Genomic DNA, 21,024 nt, shown 5'->3' with positions numbered 1-21,024 from the left:
CCTATGATTTATGGAGGTCACAAATTCACCTGCTATTTTCCTTGGAGTGTTCCAACATCAATTTGAGTACACTTTCTTCTGGTTATTCAGCAAATTTTAGTTAGTTTCTAATTTCTGATCCATTTTTATTTGTTGCTTTAATAAATGAACACAAATTAGAATTTGATGGTGGATACGATGAAGAGATCCTTTTGCGCACTCTGATTCTATTCCATACTTAGATTCCCGTTTTTTTTTTTACTTAGATTTGTGTGATTTTTTCTATTTATTCTATTTTATAGAAATTTCTTCTTACAGCTTATCTGATTTACTGCTCTCAACCATTAAATTTTTCCCATTTCTTCAACAATCTCATCATTCGGAACAATTATTTCCGGCAAATTATTCGAGTAGAAAAAAAACTTTTAAACATCCCCCAATTTCCTAAATGTTGCGATTTTTCTTTTATAAGAAAAAGGACTATCACTAAAATAGTGCATGCAGATAAAATTTAAGAGAAATAATCGCAACCTACCTTATCAAAGTACGACAGCGCGACAACCGCTACATCGGCCAGCGGGGTGTGAAGAGGTCCGACACATTGCTGCTGGGCAATGAGGCCAGTCACCGAACGATCCACTTTGCATGTTAGATATCTGAAGAGCTCATTTTTGTAAATATGAAGATCAGGGAGGAGATTACGAAGTTTTTTCACCCATAAAAAAATGCTGAAGTTTACGAGAAACAAACTTTTCCTCATGAGCCGGTGTGGTTCGATGAGTAGCGGTATTTTCTTTTTCTTCTTTTTTCTCAGCAAATCGAATTAGATAATGTCTCTAAAGGCATCACACCACGAATCTGAGGTGATACGGACGGAGTAAATTCTTGATCTATTTCAGGACAACGATACCGTAACGTCTTAATGTCAGGAACGAAATATCTGCCAAGAATAATACTTTTTTGAAGAAATCTTCAGAAATCTTGAAGAATACCCCAGCTGACGGCAATTAGAAAGAAATGGACGGAATTACCCGTCTCCTCAATCTACGCTCCCGTATACGAATACCCCACCTGAAATCCGTACCACCTCAGATTCGTGGAGTGATGCCTTAAACAAATTATACTAAAAAAGCCTAAAGTCTGCCAGCTGAGTGGGATTCTTCGAAGGTAAATCCTTTAAGTCGCCGAGGAATCTTGGAAAAGCAAAAATCATAGAAGAAATAACTACGAAACAAGTTGACCTTTTGCCTTAAACAGCTTTAATTCTACTCTAATTGATAGGTGAGCTTTTTTTTAAAAAAAAAAACCAGGTGAGACGTTTCCCAGCTCCTCATGGACTCTGTTTAAAGCTTCAGAACACCGTCACAATCTCGCAAAAGGTACTTCCTGAACGTTTTCAGTTCTATTTTGATCTATAGCGAAACCAGTTCAGTTATCATTCCATGAGCTCATATAAGCATAAGCGTTGCGCCATGGTAAGGGGTTTACGCCGCACCTGCACAGACGATGGTTCGAGACCACCTTGAAATAACTAAACCTTTCACCGTTCCGGAAAGGTGGAGGTTAATTGTAGAGGTTAGTGAGGGCATATACCTTCACTACCCCTTCATTAACCTCTATAATTTGGAATTCAAGTAAAACGCGTAGGCGCAACCCTAAGGGAATTGTGGCACTTCCCTCGTCATCCACTTTCTTAACCTTTAAATCCCAGTGACAACAATCTTGGGTTTTTCGATCTGTTAACTCTATAAATAGATTAAGAAATGAGAAAACACTCTAACTTTAACTCAGCGATATGCGCCAGGAATATCTACAGAGTACCAGTACTTTTTTATATTACAGATTGTTCATGTCTTGTAGTTCAACGTGGAGGAAATATGAGAAAAGAGACATTCGAGCAAACCGTCTAAATTCTTCATCTATTTCAAGACAGTGATACCGTAACGATTCTCGTCTTAATGTCAAGAACGAAATATCTGCGAAGAATAATACTTTTTTGAAGAAATCTTTTTTTTAGAAATCAAAGAATGCTTTCTTCAAAACTATGCCGACTACTTTTTCCAAGTCTACGTGCGCATGATTTGCACACATTTCAAAAACGAACTCAATCGTATTGTGTACTATCAAGACTACGACCACATACTTAAATCGTGATCACCAGTTTTCTTCCGTTTGAAGTGATAAATACACTAATTTCCTTCCACTTCCTTACTCTTTCGCCAGAAGGAATCTTCGTTCGACCATTTCTGTTCCTTCTTTTCTTTTTTATTTCCACTTTTCTTTTTCGACTGTGGGTGTTAAATGCTATCAGTTATGTCAATACTACGAAACGAAATAGTAATGGTAAGGATTGTTGTTCACACAAACATGTTCGGAGAAAAAGAACAACAGTTCACTACCCTTACTTAATGTACACCTAATCATCACAGTCTGACCAATATCGTCAAATTTGTTTCAAATATTGTGTAAGGATTATTTCACATGTACTATCCGAAAAAGGAAATCAACTAGAGCCGAATAAAATTTGTAGAACTACGGTATGCATACTGTAAAGTTGCAATCTTGAAATACTACAAGAATCATGTAAAACACAGTTACATCGATGATTGACAAATCAACATAACTTTAAATTTAGGGATAGTTTTGAAGAAAGCATCCTATAATTTCTAACAAAAAAGATTTCTTCAATTTAACGTTTAGAGTCACCGCTAACAACCTCTACAGATTAATTTCAGGTTAAAAACCAACCAAAAACCGTGTACCTCTTACTAGCCACCGACGGAAGACGTAGGACCATTTCGAGCGCTTCTCTCACTGTCAACCTTGCTGGAAGTTCGAGCTTCCTGAGTTGAGTTGGAACGGAAGTTAAGTGGAACACCTAAACTTCTTTCGTTCATTGCAGTTCAACAAATCTGCATCGTAGATTAAAATCTAACAAAACATAAAAGGCAAATGGATTCTGTCTTTTGTTTCTATGACTTGGGTAAGATGAGTACCTTCTTCTCTCTTTCTCCAAGGATTTTCGTATCAAAATCGACCGGCATTTTATCATTGACATCGTCGACGAAATTTGTCAGAACAACCTGAAAATCTGCATATTTTTTTATATATGCAAATTAGAAGAACTTAAAGACTTTCATCCATTAAAGGTCTGAAATTCTTCTTCTTTCAGGCACAGGCTTTTTTTTCCATTATTTCCCAAAAAAAAATTGAAAATTTTCTGTCAATCTCCTGGTACAGTGGAAAAATGTAAAGATACCAAAAATACCTACTTTTCAGCGAAAGAAGTTATAACTGTTGCCTCTTTCTCGAAAAAAAAAGAAGAATAAAAGATGTTACTCAGAAAAAAGAAGAACTGCAACTTTCTGACCCTTTTCTCGTCGGTAACAGTGCCGACAACGGAAACGGTACATTTTTCTCGTCTTGATATTTGCATCATCCTCGCTAGTCCGCTCGATTCAATCAAGCATGCGTCGTTCTCCTAAAATTTTCATTATCGTTTGGAATTATGAATGAATCGGCCATTCATACGTTATAAAGTATTTCACGGGATCACACCTCAAAAGGACACACTTCTTCACCAGCCACTTCTAACGTTGCTCTTTCCGAAACCGCCGATAACCAGGACCAAGTTTATGAGGCCAATAATAAAAGCACAAAAACGAATCGTTAGTGAGTCTTTTCCGACCCGCAATGATTCTCAAACGGATGAGAAACGGGGAAAGGGAACAACAGAAATAAATTTCAACAGTCTGTTTTTTAAGGGAGTGAAAAAATTAAGAGGAACGTCCAAAGAAGGTCCCAAAGAAGGTTCCAAAGAAGAAGAGAAGAAAATAAGATAGGTGTCACACTTACTCGAAAAAAGAATCGACAAAAAGGCGGTTACATGAAGACAACAGTCCGCAGAATTTTACATCGTGATAAAAATTTAATCATAACAGAAAAATGACGAACGTAGAACAAAAACCTTATAAGTAATTTTAAGACCAAAATACCCTATCCTAAAAAACCTCTAAAAACTTGTGCCTGCCATTATTTTACTGAGTTTTTCAATCGTCAACAAAAAAATTCTATTGACTGTGGAAATGTGAATATTTAAACGGATTCTGTGGTTCTTTTTGCATCAATCGACAAGCACAATCGACTTTTACAACCGCAACAAATTCGCTGGATTTCCTTACGTTTCAGGAAATGATAGATGCTCACGAGACAGTTATCAACGTTATTAACTGTGCTTCCGTTCTGTAATTTTTAAAATATGTGAAGAGAAAAAAAGAAAAAAGAAAGAAAGAAATCAGAACGAAAGCTCTACCCTTATTTCCAATCGACAAAAAAACGCTTAGTTATTTTGGAGCAGCACATTCAAGTTACCATCCAGGAATTTATTCTCACTTTCGTTTTTCTGAAGAGTTCCTTTTGTTCTTGTTTTTTTTTTCACCCAAGGAGTGTTCTTACTAGAGCTGGATATTATTCACTGTCTTCTGTACGGTCGTCGCCAAATATGTTCAACTGAGTGGGCGCGACGCACCTCCGATTAGAGTGAGGCAGATAAAGGAGGATGTGAGTGCCAAACAAGGAAAACGTGTACGTTGCAGCAGAATCATCGCACATATTTGACTGGTGCTCTCGGATCCAACTATGCAAATCCACCAGCTCAATTTTTATTTGTCTAACTTGTAATTTAACAACTATACAATTTTACACACATAGAAAGGAATTTTAAACGATTTTTTTCAGCGATGCTATCTTTCACCTTTCGTTGATAGATAGCTAAGATTTGTAAAATTTCGCATCAATGTTCCTACATATGTTAATCATACTTTAGAGAGAGACCAACTAAGTTTTTCTGACTTTAGAATGTCAAATAATTTCGTTAAAAAAGTCCGTTACGTATCCTCCAGTTTTCCTCGTAGTCATTTTCCCATATAATTCCAAATGAAAACAACAAAAGCCATTCAACTAATTATTCAGGAGCAGTTCATTCAAGTTACCATCCAGAAAACACCCACCACATCGTTACCACGGAACCAGCGCCCCATGATGTGAAGGAATTTTGAAGACGAGGTATACTTCATGAATCCATCTCACCTGATACTCAGCTGTCCACAGTTCCCTCGCCGAAATGGTGTCGTCGCCGAGTTCAAAGCTTGACGCGTTGATTACAGCACCACCACCTTCTACCAGTTCCTTCAGTACGTTACCTGCAACTTTCCTCTTAAAAATTCTGGACCAAATTCCTTAGGATACCTCCGATACGTACCATTTCCACCTGCGCCCTGATCATGAATCGCTAGGATTGGGTTTGACGCGCCAAGCTCGGCACAAGCGCGAACCACTCGATGCAATTTTTGGCCCATCTCGGCGTCTCCTCGTTGCACGGCGCAGAAATCAAGCGTGGACTCACGTGAACCTGATGAGGCAAATGTAGAATATCGCCATATTTTTCTGGAATATTCGTTGGCACCAAAGTACCTTGCACGGATTGCGACGAAGCCGCGCCACCACCAACGCCAACTCGATATACTGGACCTCCAATTTTTGCCAGGTACATTCCTTCACGACAGTGTTCCTTCGATGTTTGACCATCATCTGAAGAAATAAAAGCCCCTCATATTCATTTATCAGGAATGTTTAACATTAAGAGTTGAAAAAACCACCTATGGCACCAATTCCTCCAGAAAACATGATAGGTTTCACATATTCGCAACGTTCCCCATTTGCAAGGCGTTGTCCAAAAGATCGAGCGAAACCACAAATGACTGGTTCTCCGAATTTGTTACCGTAATCCGAAGCACCATTTGATGCTTCTATGGCTATCTGAAAAGTGGTTTTTCACCAGAAGATTGTCTCAATCCATGATAAATACTACTCACAGTGCTTGGATGACTAAAACTGTACGGGTACTTGTCCTCTTCATGTTCCCACGGCATACGGTAATTCGGCAAGTGTAGGTTTCCAAAAGAATAACCGGCAATCCCGGCGATCTCATGGGACCCTAGATATTGTTCTTATAAGAGTCTCTTAATGCTACCAATGTGAGGTATACGCTAGGACGTAACCTCGTGTAATAGACCTCGTTTTTCACAACCTGAGCGGATTAACTTTAAAACCTAATTGAGTTTTGATGCGCACTATAATCATCACTACCTCTTCCAGTAGCGTGCGTATCTCGGATACGTCCTCCTGTTCCTGTAGTAGCTCCCTGAAAGTAAATCTATCCATAAGACCTAAATTTCGAGATAGAAAAAACAATTAATGGAGCATAAGACAAGGTCCAGGACAAAAGTTGATACTAATGAAAACGCAGTAAAAAATGTAATGGAAAGAAAAATAAAAAGAGAGTTCTGCTAAAGTTAAATTAAGCCGGCGCCGAATGTGTGCTACCATGCGCACATTCGCAAGCGGATTGCGTCAGACACACCGCACGCACCCGGTTGAACATATTTGCCGCCGACCATGAATCACTTAACCGACTACCAATTATATAATTTCCTTAAAGATAGAGGCTGTTGTCAGGATTCGGAAGAAATAATAAGGTTCAACATCTCCTATTTGATTCCATATGTTATGAGTAGATATACCTACCTGGAATGGACAAACAGCTGTCGGGAAATTATGAGTTTCAGCGGAATACGTGATGTGACGATTTTGGCATCGAATCTCCAACGCGGAACTTGACGTAGGATCGGACGGAAGAAGCAACGAAACATCTTTGAAACCGCGAATTGCGCTGCAGAACCAAGTATCGAAACATTCTTTAGTATTATAACGTGTTCAAGGAAGAAAGCGAGAGGAAATTTTCGAATCCAAGTGTATCCAAGTGTATTATCATATTTTGGCTCTATTCAAGAACTGCTTAAAATCCGTCAAATAACATGGAATATGTTCAAGTTAGCAGCCGCGACGCATCTACCGCAACGCAGACTCCTCTTCTATTTGACATACGCGCTTCCTTTTCCGTCTGCTCTGCCCCAATCGAAAGAGAATCACCGAAGTCTGTGAAGAAGACAAAGAACATGAGTTGCGGCAAACGCGTCGCGGTTATCCGGTTGAATGTCAATGCATACAATGAATTATGATATGATATATAATTATAATGAATTAGGTACGATTACCATTAATAACAGTATACATTAATGACTTTTTTTTTATAAAAGATTACCAACCTTTTTACCTTTTGCTTCAGTTTCACCACCGGATCTCAATCTACGCCTGTGTCGACAATAACAAGCTTATTTATATTTCAGCACATGGGACCAAAGTGAGCAGTGAGGGGCTATTCGGACCGATTAATTGGTGCGAATCATTCAAAGATGCTATTTCTTTAACACACTTGAAATTGAGTACTCAAAAAGAAGGTCCCATAAAACTTCAAGTGAAATACACAGCTTTCGCTCAGGCACGGTTCGGTTAACTGAAAATTTTCCATCAGAACATACGAATACGAACCTTGAATTATCAGAAAAGGCAATTGTATTGTTGGAATTTGAGTGTTGTTGAGTTCCTTTGATTGAATCCATCAACGATTCCTAGAAAATCATAGTCAAGTATAAACATCAACCTGGTTGTGGTAGAGGTATTTTTGGTCATTTCTCACCTTTCTCTCTTTCTCGTCGACCACCAACTTTCCTCGGAAGAACCAGTGGCGTGAATGCTCCGAATCGGACTGTGCCAAGTCGAACAGCTCAACATCAGTGGGATTCCTGTGCAGAAAAACGTTTCTGGCCATCTTTCAGGGAAAACTCTGGATTTCTTACCTCTTCAGTTTATTCAGGAACAAATCCTTATAGTAGACTAAATCGTGTTCATCGAAAGCAAGTCCAAGTTCCTTATTGGCCTGGAATATTCTCGTTCAGAGAACTTCCTCTTAAAAAGCATCGTTGACACCGAACGATGGCACAGTTTTAATGCAATGAAGGGGCTTTTGGAGCAACAGTGCGCGCGTTCGCCGCGCACGCGTCGCGACAACCCGGTTGAATGCGTTCGATATCGAGTGCTTGGAGTATTTTGTATGTCTTCTCCACTTTAGGTATTTATTCATATAACTGGGCCATTTGTTTCGAAAGATCAGCCTCTACTTTAATCTATTAAGCCTGCCGTTACTTACTTTATCCAAATTTGCAGGATCGCCAAGCACATCCACTTGAAAGAAATTTTCTCGTTCTTTCACGGTCGTGAAGTTGATGTTCTCCATATAAATGCATTCTAAATAACTTATGATTGTCGGATTTAATTTTCCATGAGAAAAAAAACCATGTCGTGTTTCTAATATCCTTCTAAAAAACCTAATATTTTACTAACCGGTCATACGGTCCCCGGCGATTTCCAGTAATGTCTCATCATCGGGTAAAGGACCACTGAATTGGTATCTGACAGTTCTTTCGAGTCTGCTCACTTGATGGATGCCGGCCGCTAATAGCGCCGACAACGCATTTGTGCAGTATGCGGTTTTAAATGTGAGCCTAAAGACTTTCTTTCGAGGAGAATCGGAAATAGATATTTAAAAAAACAAATAAGTTACAATTAATGAATTACAATCTAAAAGGTATTAAAAATGAACGCCACCTTCTTTTTCTTTTGTGACCGACTCGGAATACAAAAACATTTACATATTCTTAACTTTATTTACTCTTAAGGCGCTCATACCGCAGTAGGTGAGAGATGTGAGATTTGCACGATTGATCGATGGTTCGAGACAGCCCTAATCCAAACCAAACCCTTTAAATTCCCCAGTGTCGATAAACTGATACCAGATTTGTTTGGGAAGATATTAGGTTGTTGGAAAAGTCATGACTTATTTTACCAACGCTTTTTAAACGTCATTTATTCATGTAAAGAACAAAGATCAACCAATGATATCATGCCCGTTCGATAACTTTTCCCCATCTCTCTTTGACCTTCACAATTCCTGGTTCATAGAAGGATCCGTCTTCTTTTTTTTTTTTTTTTTTTTTTTTTTGGGGGGGGGGGGGAACTGAGTAAGATGCTGATTCACAGCGTCGTCTGAATTGGATTTTGCAATACGCAAGAAGTTTTGAAGATAGTGAAATAAGAGGAAATGTGATGGCCTAAGATCCGGTGAGTATGATGGCTCTGGCAACACATTCCGTGCATGTTCCAACAATTTTTGACGCGTGATCAAACTTATGTGTAGCCTCGTGTTGTCGCGATGGAACACAACTTCTCGAATGCAAAAATTGTTAGAGCTTGGATGGAATGTGTTGTCCGTTATATCCGTCATGTTTGCCTGATCTCGCGCCATCAGATTTCGCTACTTTTATTTATGCAAAACACTTCCGGAATTTTGTGAACCATCGTTGGCGTCGACATTCTTGTAAAGCATTTTTACCGTAGAATTTACGTAAGTTTTCACATGTTTAACGCGCACTCTCCCTTTTGTGAAAGAAAAGTGAAATATGGCAAAAATGCAGAGTTAAGTCTGTTTTTCAACTTGTTGTAAAAACCTGCAAAACTCAGCGAAATCACCGATTTTTTTAAATGGAGTTAAAGGCAGCATACCACGAATCTGAGGTGGTGCGGATTTCAGGTGGAGTATCCGTATACGGGATCGTAGATGACGGAGACAAGGTAGTTCCGCTCATCTCTCTTTGCATCACTGCAAACAGCCGCCTCCAGAATGCTGTTTTGTACGACGCGATCTATTGCAACGCTCCACCCCTTGCGCCGCCTCCGCCCTGCGATTCGTCGAAAATCAATTCGGACTACCCCGATAGGCAGTAAGGGACGCTACGCGTGCAAGGCTGGCGCGCTGCAATAGAAGGCATCGTACAAAACAGCATTCAGGGGCCGGCTGCTTGCAGTGATTCAGAGAGAGATGAGCAGAACCACCCCGGTCTCCATAATCTACGACCCCGTATACGGATACTCCACCTGAAATCCGTACCAGCCCAGATTCGTGGTATGTTGCCTTTGAAACTGTCAGCTATCAAACAACGTAACAATAACATAGATACAAATGAGTTCCAAAACTGCTCCAGCGTCATTTGTTGCAAAAATGCGTCGTGACTTTTGAACAAATCAAACGAAACACTGAATCGGCACCCGAAATTGTAACGCTGCACACGCATTCATCAACCTCGAACAGTCCTGAATTCAAGTTGCACGCGTGGGCGGATTCCCATAGGAATCGATCAATGCTGCACACTTTATCCTCAATCCTTTATTTTCACCATCTTCAGCTGGGCGATTCGCACATTTCCCTTTGAATAGCCGACAGAAATAATATTACATTATTATAAAATAATATAATATTATATTATATAACATTATTGTGTTGGGAAAACTGATAAAATATGACATGAGAAACTGAAAATGACAGATTTTAGAGGACCTATGTCCAACGCGATAAACTAACGTGTTCAGAAAGTTGGCAGGAATCTGGAAAAGCTGCCATTTTTTCTTCTTTTTTTTTCTCTTATTTTTTCCATTTTTTTAAATTTCGCTGACTGCGATGGAGTTACTCTCGCGGTGAACGGCGGTGATTTCAAAAGGATGCTTACTGACTGGAGGTGGCAATTTCGCCTTGACAATTTTCGGATTCAAGAGGATAATGCGATCTACCAAACCTTCTGCGAAAAATTTTGCTATTGAATGAAAAATTCGCCCAATGCATCAAATTGCGTGGGGAATCAACAATAGCTTGCCGAATCCTGCGATCTAATCCCGTTTGGCTTCTTTTTGTGGGGATTTACGGAGTCAAGAGTTTACGCAAACAAACCGCAAAATATCCCGCGAATGAAAGAATAAATCGACTATCCAGTGAAATGGAACCAGCTGCCTCTGACCGCGTCATATCCAACTTCAAAAAACGCATAACTCAATGCCATTCCACCTTAGGTGGTCATGTATCCGACACCAAATTCATATTTACATGGTATACCCCCACCGTTCGCAAAAAACATTCGTTGACATGTATGCATTTTTTAGAACGTTTTTAAATTTATGTCAACTTCTTGAAGATCCTGTAGATCGCTCAACGACAGATTATCACGACAGTGAAGAGATTTGTGTATCACAGTGTAGTACATTGATAATTAAAGTGATCACGCTCAATTTTGGCTAGTAATCCGGAAAATGATGTATGAACGAGAGTTGTGTGATCTCATCTTCCCTGCGAAGGCAATTTCAGAGGGAATTACTTCGATCACGTGATCCACAGAATCGGCGACTCGTGCACATGTGATGCCCTCTGTCCTGGACCATACAAGTGTAACGTTACGGAAGGGGTGTGCAACGTTGTTCAGCACACCTACCGATGACGATGTTTCTTTTCTCTTTGACACAAAGAAACAAAGATGAACGACACGAACGATGTGAATACACCTTTACCGTCTTGGCGAAGTTCTACCAAGTTCTCCATCTCTGTAACGTTGTGGAGCGGTGCCACTCCCGTACAGTGAACGCTTTTGGACAAGTATGAACTATATAAAAGCTACGGTGCAGATATATGGCAGAAGCTATTCAAATAAAGAATAAAGGATAGAATGTCTGGCGTTAATCAGTCCGCTTGGGATGCGCCCCCACGTTCACTTCAATTCAGAATCGTGTGAGCTTCACGAACATATAACTGGCCTAGACTTGCGGTGGCTAGCCGATGTGTAAGATCAGTGCTCTTATCCTCTCAGACCAATTTATCGACCCCGCAGGGATGAAAGGCTTGGTGAGCACTAGGGCGGATTCGAACCTTCAATCGATCGTGCAGGAAACGGAACCTCCAACCGCTACACTATTCAAATATTGCAGGAATAGTGTTGTCGTCCAGTACACCGCTAAGTCGCAACCCAACGAGGTCAAATACCTGGGGAGACTCAGCGTCCATTGGCGGTTTATGCGAGATGCGAAGTCTCGCAGAACATGGAACTGTGACGAATGGATGGATTCTGGGAGAGCTCTTGCTGTGGATCGTGAAGGTGACGGTGTCTATGTGACAGTGTCATTTCTAGACCAATATCGCGCGGCACAAAGCTGTTGTAGAGAATCTAAGTGACCATTTCTAGAAGAAAACGTTATTTCCTACTAGTTACGGGTTACTGGTGAATTTCGGAAACTATCACAGACATAAAAAAGTATCTATTATTATTATTAATATTATGGTATTTATTTTCTATTATTGGGTCAAAACGTCATGAAGGTCGGTGCAGAGTAAGCAGCTGCGCTCAAAGTGGCTCGTTGGAGGTAGCGGTTGGGACCGAGGTGGGACAGTCGCGAACTACAGGGTGAGTGGTGCTTCATGCTGTTTTGACCCGACTACACTTTTTTCAATTCATCAGAAATTTCCAGTGAAATAAGAATAGTATTCATATGATCTCATTAGGTGTAAATAAATGGATAAATAAATGAGGAAAGGAATTGATGTAAACAAAATAAAAACAGTAGCAATAAGCATTCTTTGCGAAACAAGAAGAAGTGCAGTGTCTAAACTAAAATCTGGTGATTTACAATCATACTCTATAGTCAGACTCCAAAATCGTATAAATTTCTCCTTTCATGCGTAAATGCACTTTTTTGAGACAACATAGGATCCAGTTTTGATCGGTGTGGTTCCGAAAATTAAAAAAAGTGCTGCTTAGCATTAAAAAACGACTCTTCCGCGTACTCGTGCCCATTTTACTCTTCAGATTTTCCAGCAGATTACAACGTGAAATAAATGTAAAACTATCAAAAACAAAGGCAAAGGAGCAAATACAAAATGAATAAACAACAAATATACAAATACAATGAATAAAAAGAATATAAACGAATATAATAATATAGTGAAATATACTAACGACATATAAATATAATGGCATAAATGGCAGATGCAAGTAAATAAAATACTGTCCCCGGAAACGATCCGCAAGTGAAGTTCGCCAGAAATCAAAAATGGCCCCTGCTCCCACGCAACTAACTTTGTGATGAACTTTATCGTCGCTCGCCTTGGCCTTCGCTTTTCTAGATCCGTTTTGTTTTCCTATTCTTTTCCGATCTTTCCTCGGCTTTGTTTGATCTCCACAAAATCAAATTGCCAAAAAAAAACAAAAGAAAATGAAGAGAATGCCAGCAGAAAAAAACGAAAGAGAGAAATGGAAGAAACAAGGAAATGAACGAAGAAAAAGAGATATGACTCGCGAGAGAAAACAAGCGCGCAAAATGTGCGAAGTGAACAAAGCCCAGCAGCCAATGATGGATATTAAGTAAGTGTTGAAACGGTAATATTTCCTAAGCAATTTTTCCTTGTTTTTCGGAGGGTAAAAATAAAGTTCCAAGGCAGGCAGCCACTGCCTAAATCTTCTGATTCGAATTCGAGTTTTTTATTTGATTTTATTTATTTTATTACTTGCTATTCATTTATATTTCATTTATTTTTTTACTTTATTTTATTTTTACATGTTTTTTTAAAAGCAAAATAAACAATTTCCTGGCGAATCATCTTGTTTCGATTTTTTTCTCGTTCAACCTTCTATGCCGAGCATAATTTCTATCATTTAGTTAATATGCAAGAGAATAACGCGACAAATTTTCAAAAAAAAAACAACAAAATAATGAGGAGTTACTAGACATTATATATTTGAATAATCGTCTCCTATTTGGAAGGTCCCTGTCCTTCAGGACGAGATTTTAGATAGTATCATTGGCGAGTGACACTGACCTGGGCCCGATCTCCTTGATCGTTCCGCTCAGCTGAGAACTACGCAACAAACGACCATCAAAAGGACTTGGTGCTAATAACCACTGCAGTTTCTCCAACTCTAAATGTTGAAACTCCTCCGAATCCACGCCATCCTGAATTCATAGAACATAGAAGACTCATTTATAGGATACCAATCCAATGATTCTGGTAAAGAATGACCGAATTTGTCAGAAAATGTCTATATTCCTTCCAATAGTTGGTCTCATGAGATAATTTGAACTGGAAACCTTACTTACTTTCAGGATAACATGGAAACAATACTCAGCGACCACTTCCACGTCAAATCCTATTCGTTCCCGTAGGGTCCTCCTGATCGAGGAGACTTTCCAAGCAGCATGCGGAGAGTCGACAAGCGCATAGAAGCGCAAATGTACCGGTGCCATTGTCCTATTATGACGAGTATTATTTTGTGAAAAATAGCTCAGTCAAATGGCTGATATAATTCGTGTCGAACATGTTAAGCTGCTTAGAGGTCAGAGAGAATGCGTGACAATTTTAGGGAGGAGCGTGCGTTGCGGCAGATGCGTCGCGCTCATGTGGTTGAACATATTCGGCGCCGACTATAACACTACGATATATTGTTGTGGAATGCTGAATATACCAAAAGATCATGAATAAACAAGTTTAAATCAATATGGATGTTTTACATTACAGCAAATTAGAAGGAGAAAAAATTGGAAGGATGCTGTTTGGACGCTACTTCTTACCTATTCTATTTTTAAAATAACTGCAATATTTAGAAAAAAATTATATTTTTCTGGGTGGTTAGTGTGTGTATATGAAAGAAAGCAGAAAATATTTTTTTTATATTTCATTAGGGCAATATGCAATAAGGCATAATTGACGTGAAGAGTGTCGGGTTAGGCTGCTTGAAAAGGTTGTAGATTTGAACCATCCCATAGATTTCCTACCACTTATCCAGAGTAAACAATGACTGCAGATGAGTAGAATACCAAAACGAGACTAATACTAATAACTTAATAATTAATGAGAATATCACTTTAAAAAAGTCATCTCAAGGATTTTTTAAGAACCCCGCCATGTTCACTTGAGTTATCACTTGAGTTAGAGGAGAATTCAAATATCGATAAATAGCTCAGGCAGTTTATTCCTAATCGAATTTCTATCAATGACCACAAGAGAATTATTCTTATCTGCTGGGAATAATGGATTCTAAAGCAGCTAATAAGAGAAAATTTGTTTTCGCTCATTTGTTGAACCTATGGAGAACGCAAGGTCATTTTCATCCATAAGTGGTTCATTTATGATGTAGTAGTATGCAATAACAAAATTATGGGGTTGAAAGAAAGAAAACGGAAGGAATAATTAGAACTATGCTGTACTACTACTAATTACGGGTTGTCACAACATTTCCAGAAAATTTTAGGAGTTTAGAAACATGCTGGATAAAAGTATGTGATGCAAGGAGAAAGTGTGCAAGGACCTAAATGATGTCAGAGATAAGACAGCCAAAGATCTTGGTCTCAAATGAAGTAATGTGCGAAATAACTCCAGGAGATGATTGCAATGTAATTTTGTGTCGTATGGGGATAATTATTGACCTGTAGGTCATCGAGGAGACACGTTCATTGTGATCGAAAACGTTTATTTGCTGTAGAAATGGAGAAGAGAAGCGAAAAATAATAATCTAAAATTTTGATGGTAAAACGTGGAAAAATACAGAGGCATCTTTAAAAATACATACTTTTTTGGGCTGAACTCCACAGCAGTGTTTAATTTTCGGATGCTGTACCTAACTAACTTAGCTCTAGAGCTCTTAGAGTAGGAATTTCTAGGAAGGAATAACACTTGCTGCTTCCACTTACTATTTTAGAAATGATGAGGAAAAAGAGAAGGTGAATGGGTCCTCTGTTCCTGTAAAATTAATTATTTCGGAAGCAAAGTCGCTCAAAACCGAACACAAATCCAGTTTCCTATCTTCATTCCTTGCCACGACCTCCCCGTGATCGACTGTGCACTTTAATTTTTATGGTGCAGGTTTCTTGCGCCCCCGTGTCCAGCTGTCCCTAAATCACCATCGCAAGCGGAAGTCGAGGTGATGACAGGCGGATTGATAGCTGGAAGCCGGGAGCGCAGTGTCGCCGCTAATCAGGATCAGAGAGGACGGCGCAGTTGCCCTTCGACATTGTGCTCTCACTTCAGCAGCCGGTCACGATGCTGTACACATCCGACGACGTGAAGAGATCGAAGGTAGACATTTGTGGACTCAGTGGATTCGTTTAAATTTCTCATTTGCAGCTCATGCATCTATTTGTGACAAAACAGCTGTGTTGGATCCGTTCCAGGATAACTCCGTTCACATCCAGAAGTTCTGAAAATGGTGAGTTGTGAGGAACTGAGTTAAGTCACAGCCATTCAGCACTTTAATCGCTCATCATTCCACTTCATTTTAAGTTATCGACTATCGATATTCTTCAGCATAGGAGACAGAGTAACTGGAAGTTCTCCAACCAGAATTCTCTCGAATTCTCTTGAATTCTTCCAGCAGAATTCTGTAAAACTTCTGAGAAAATCGTATTTTCGGTGATGCACAACACGCCATCTTTGTTTCATGGAATAGTTTTCGAATAATTAATTTGATTTGCAAATCATTTTTCATGACTCATTATTCTTAAATCATTTTTTATATTCTTCGACAAAAATTATAGCAAAAACCCCCACCACTTGAAAAAAATGCGTGGAATGGTTGAGTAGTTTTCTCCTGAATGGATAACATGCTAATGAATATGCAGAAATGTGAATACACCTTTGAATGATTGACAGATAGATCACAGAGATCACAGCATGCGTTGCTCTCACATTTCTTCCACATCGCATACTTCTATCCATAGATCTTTATGCTTTTCTCCTAATTTTCATGTTCAATTCCTCACGTATTCCTTACATATCGGAACTGTCGGTTTTTCCTTCTTCTACATATATCTGGAAAGGATTCTGCACCGAAATTTCTATATCTTTTTATCTTTATATCTTAATTTCTATTTCTGTTTTTCTATTTGGACAAAAATTTCGTTACCAAAAATTTCTGCACGTTTTTCTAATTTGTAATTTGTAATTTCGCGGCTAGGAAATCTGGATGTATTCACAACTGATTTTATCCAGAGTTGGTAAATCTTCATGATGAGTAGAGGAGGGTAATACGACTCTGCGGATGCTACTCAAGCAGAACATTCGACTGAGAAGCACCATTCAGAGAAATTTTCAGCGTTTGCTTTTCTCCGGACGTAGATAATGTTCAGGACATAATTTTTAAGAATGACAGCAAAAACGCAAAACGCTATCCTCAAATTCAGGAGTAAGAGGGCCCCAGATGTACAAATAGCGCACAATTTAAACGACGAGACAACTTATTACGCCAGCAGGAGTGATAAAATGAAAGCGCGTGAAGTGAACCTCAACAGTTTTAGGGCATAAAGGGTTGCATCATCCGACAAACTTAAAAGCAGCATGTTGCGAAACTGACAGTGTTGTGATCCACGGAAGATGGGGGTGCAACGATCGAGAGAGACAGCATCAGCAGCCCGCTGGTTCTCGTTGGTATTTTCACTAGCAGACGGTGCACATGCGCTTGCACACGCAGACGTAGCGTTTCTAGGTGCCTCGTAGAAAAATTTGATCACTAAGCCGTTTCTCATTCTGAGGCGGGAGGGGCTGGCGTGATCGCGTTCATACTCTTGATCTACACACTTAATCCTTTTTGCCTGAGATCTCCACTTCGTCAATTTCGTGGTACGATGTCCTTGAGTTTGTGGTGTTAATGAATTCCCTGATTCATGGGTTGTTTATAAAATGTGTTAGTTGCGATTCTTGCAAATTACGTACGGAATCTTACTCAAGTAAAATGTGCCTAATATTGAGGATTTTCCTGAGTACAGACCTTGAGAGAAGGAATTAGCGTTAGACATAAAAAGTATGTAAATTTCAGCCGAAGCACCAAAGTCATTTTTAAGTTCGGACCAAAATTCACGCTCTGTACATCTGCTCACTAACACCAAGAGAGACATATTTTTCTTTCAAAGATCGCACAGTAAGAAATTTAAGAGGGTTGCGGTGCTTAGCAGAAACAAAACGATCTCAGTTTTTACTCCAGGTGAAGGGAATCGCCTTGTTTGCATTCGTTGACTTCTGTGACGGCATTCTCTGATAAGTGAAATGAATCAAAACCGGTAATGTAGTGACTGATAGGACAGGCATTGAAAAGTATAAATTTCGCATGAATTAGAAGAGAAGAAAGCAACTGCCAAGAATATCGTGCGAAAACTGTAAAAACCTGTACTGAACAGTCTTTCAGACGACTTTAGCACTTTGTTTTGCCATTGCACTGATGTTTTTGATCGGTAGATACGATAAGAAGCGCGCATACATCTGAAATGCACGAAGGTGCACTTTAAAGCACATCAAAAAATTGACTATGTTGAGGTCTTGTTGTTGACGAGTATAACCGGGGCCCCTCTCAGTTCCTGCTAATCGTCCTGAAAAATGGTGACAAAGACGCATTCGGTACCTACGAGGTGCGTCAAAACCTCCCCCCATCCCTTGCACACGCCCCGCATCCACAAGTGGTTGAAAATCAATTGGGTTTCCTCCCGTTTTTCAGGATGATCAGAGGAACTTGAGCGGGTCTCATACTTGTAATCTACAACTCGAACTCTATATTCGCCCACAGATTCCAAAGTTCCGTGATACGCTGCCTTAATTACAACACATGTGTGGATGTACAGTTTCTGTTTATGAAAATGAGGTTGAGGAAAAAAGGAAACAAACACAAAAAAAACAACAAAAAACACAAGAAAAAGAACAAAAAGTGTGATTCTGTCTATAAAAAAACCCTTACTATCTATAAAAATTAGAAGATTTCACAGATTTGAAATGACTACGCCCAATCAATGCTTTAACATTCACCCCTTCCACGTTTCCGATCGACTATTCCTACGTCTTTCCACTTTAGTTTAGTTTCTCCTTCACTTGACTTTTTTCATACGAGTTTAGTTTCACAGCGTTAGTATTTCTTCAAAGATTTTCTGGCAGCACTGCTCGCAACTGAACCAAAATTATCGTCGAAGCTGTTCTGGTGGTCCAGTTCTAAGCTTTGAACTTCGTCTCGTACAACACTATTCATTTCCTACATCATCCTGGTACTTGTTGAAAGTTGGGGTTAGAAACGTCTACTTATCTTAGAAAAGACGTCTATTAAGATAAATAACATCGCTTTTCACATCTAACTTTGAAATTATAAAAATAGTTTTAGTTCTAGTTCTTCAAAAATTTGTTGACCATTGCTGTGCTAGTCATGAATTTGTGTATATGATCTGTACATATGAGGCTTTCGCTAGACTCCTGAATCAATTTTGTGTAGAAACGCTGCGATGCAGTGATATGTTTCAAAACCTCTCTTGGCCAACCAAGCCCTTCATCCGTCCTTAGAATCACATTTGAGGGACTAGGAAGGGCAAAAAGTAGTTGGAGGAAGACCCTCAACACCGCTCCAATCGAACTGCATTCGAAGTGCGCACTAGAGCGCAAAATCGTCTCTAGAGCACAAAAAACCATCCTTAACTGTCGCATGGCTTTCCCCTTGGGGAAGGCGTTCATCAATCGACAGTGGAAGTGAATAGCTGCGTCAATCGGGGCCCTGAAACCTAAACATAAGTGCCCTTAAGAATCCACGGCATGTTGGTTAAAGCTACCAAGAGAAAAAGAAAATAAAGTTGGATCTACTAATCCTTTAACTTCTTCAAACTCTTCAAACACGCTTTCTGGAAGTAAATAGCTAAGTCATACCATCTGGTGCTTTCAACTAACAAAAGGACCAAAAATAGCTGAGCTGAGAGATGGTTTCGCTGCAATCCGCATTTGACAGTTTTTGAGGACAATTTTTGTGTTCTAGGAACGATTTTTTGCGCTCTATGAGCAGTTGGAATACATTTCGATTGAAGCGGTATTGAGTGCCCCCCCTCAACCCTCTTTCACACTCTCCTTTTATCTTTTTCTAATTTTTCACTATCTTTTCTGCTATCCTTTCTTATAGATGCCTTGGAATGAAAACACTAATAGATCAGCTCGACTGTAAGTAGATGTGCACCGTATGCGCGTTCACAACCCTGAAACGATTCCGAGTAGAAGTCGATCGCATTGACCCAAAGGGATTGAAAGGACTCCGTGGATTTCATCCTTTTATCCTTTAAATACGCTTACAAATGATTTTATTCCCGAGAATGGCTTCGCTTTTAAAAGGGATCGAGTTTGAATGGAGTAATGGTGGTGGTCGCTATGCTTTTTAGAAGATGAACTCGTCATCGCCTTTGATGGATGAGTATATGGAGGGTACCTTGGATTGAGCGCCGGTTTTCATACTACCTACTAATTTCTACCAAAAGTACTGTTTGATGTTGATTCTTTGAAAAACATTGTACGGTTCAGAGGAATAATCTCCACGCTTTTTTTATGAATGTTCGCTGAAGAGCTTTTTGTGATGTTTTGACATTTCGTGAGCGATTTTTCCTTGACCATCTTGTTCGTATCGTATGTCACAACACCCTTTGATCGAGCTGTAAGAACATTTCTAGATAAGCGAAAAGAAATTTATTCACAGGGATTTTATAATATAAATATAGAAAATGTAATATAATATAAGTATAGAAATATTTACTACTTACTATTTATAGAATATTTACGGGGATTTACAGGGATACAAGAATAAGAAATATATTTACAGGAAGTATATTTACTTAAAAGAAATATATTTATTTAAATATTCGTATTTATTTGTTATTTTAATTTAACTTTTCATATTATTCACCGTATTCCATCTTTTACTTCATTAGATGGGAATTTAGAAGAAGTGATAATCTCACATTTTTGAGGAGAGGCTCTCACACAGCATAATGTCTTCTCCTAGGAAATCTCCAAATCCGCGTTGGTAATTAGTATGACTCATTCACAATGACTAGTGCGGTAGTTTTCAGCGCAAGTGACGTTCATGGACACTTCTCGTGCGATAGGCCACCATTCTATGGAGGTGCCTGGTGCCGAGGTCGAACCAGGGTCTGGAAAAGTATCAGGGTCATGGTTACGATATGCGGATACTATTGTTAAGTCGTTCGAGTGGTGACATGCACTCTCAAATCTTGATCACGGAATTACATCTCTTGACTGTCAGGAAAAAATTTGCAAAGAAAAAAGTTCTCGAAACGTTAAAGACCTAACGTTGTTTGAAAAACTAAACGAGACTAAAAAATGTAAAAAATAAGAACTAATAAAAAACGTCATGTCAGAATTTTTCCCGGGACAGAAAAGGAACTTTTCCAATCCTTCGAAGGAAGGCAATGCTTTCC

At 39.2% G+C, this 21,024-nt stretch overlaps 2 protein-coding genes across 5 annotated transcripts in view; one reads left to right on the top strand and one right to left on the bottom strand.

The window, feature by feature from the left end:
• Nucleotides 1-462: 462 nt before the first annotated feature.
• RB195_011147 (uncharacterized protein) lies at nucleotides 463-14,052 on the bottom strand (the record flags this gene model as incomplete). 2 transcript variants are annotated; one of them, XM_064192448.1, is made up of 19 exons in its annotated part: nucleotides 463-465; nucleotides 515-635; nucleotides 2,742-2,857; nucleotides 2,976-3,062; nucleotides 3,350-3,460; nucleotides 5,068-5,180; nucleotides 5,240-5,389; nucleotides 5,452-5,568; nucleotides 5,637-5,796; nucleotides 5,853-5,974; nucleotides 6,127-6,181; nucleotides 6,565-6,709; nucleotides 7,429-7,508; nucleotides 7,577-7,682; nucleotides 7,737-7,816; nucleotides 8,087-8,184; nucleotides 8,281-8,441; nucleotides 13,628-13,761; nucleotides 13,906-14,052. In XM_064192448.1, the coding sequence occupies 19 exons, from the start codon at nucleotides 14,050-14,052 to the stop codon at nucleotides 463-465; spliced, it is 2,106 nt and encodes a 701-aa protein (XP_064050031.1). The 2 variants fall into 2 exon arrangements, with proteins under 2 accessions (XP_064050031.1, XP_064050032.1); XM_064192449.1 differs by lacking the exon at nucleotides 463-465 and having other exon boundaries at nucleotides 491-635.
• Nucleotides 14,053-15,844: 1,792 nt separating this feature from the next.
• RB195_011145 (uncharacterized protein) overlaps nucleotides 15,845-21,024 on the top strand; it is a gene marked incomplete at both ends in the record, with an annotated part of 37,703 nt that continues 32,523 nt past the window's right edge. For all 3 annotated transcript variants that reach the window (XM_013445891.2, XM_064192446.1, XM_064192445.1), the window contains 2 exons: nucleotides 15,845-15,880; nucleotides 15,929-16,010. In XM_013445891.2, coding sequence (XP_013301345.2) covers nucleotides 15,845-15,880; nucleotides 15,929-16,010 — 118 coding nt within the window. The remainder of the gene's footprint in view (nucleotides 15,881-15,928; nucleotides 16,011-21,024) is intronic.

This window comes from Necator americanus, chromosome III (genome assembly GCF_031761385.1).
Source record: "Necator americanus strain Aroian chromosome III, whole genome shotgun sequence".
NCBI classification, from domain to species: domain Eukaryota; kingdom Metazoa; phylum Nematoda; class Chromadorea; order Rhabditida; family Ancylostomatidae; genus Necator; species Necator americanus.
Note: the sequence above shows the minus strand (reverse complement) of the source record. Positions and strands in the feature narration are given on the sequence as shown.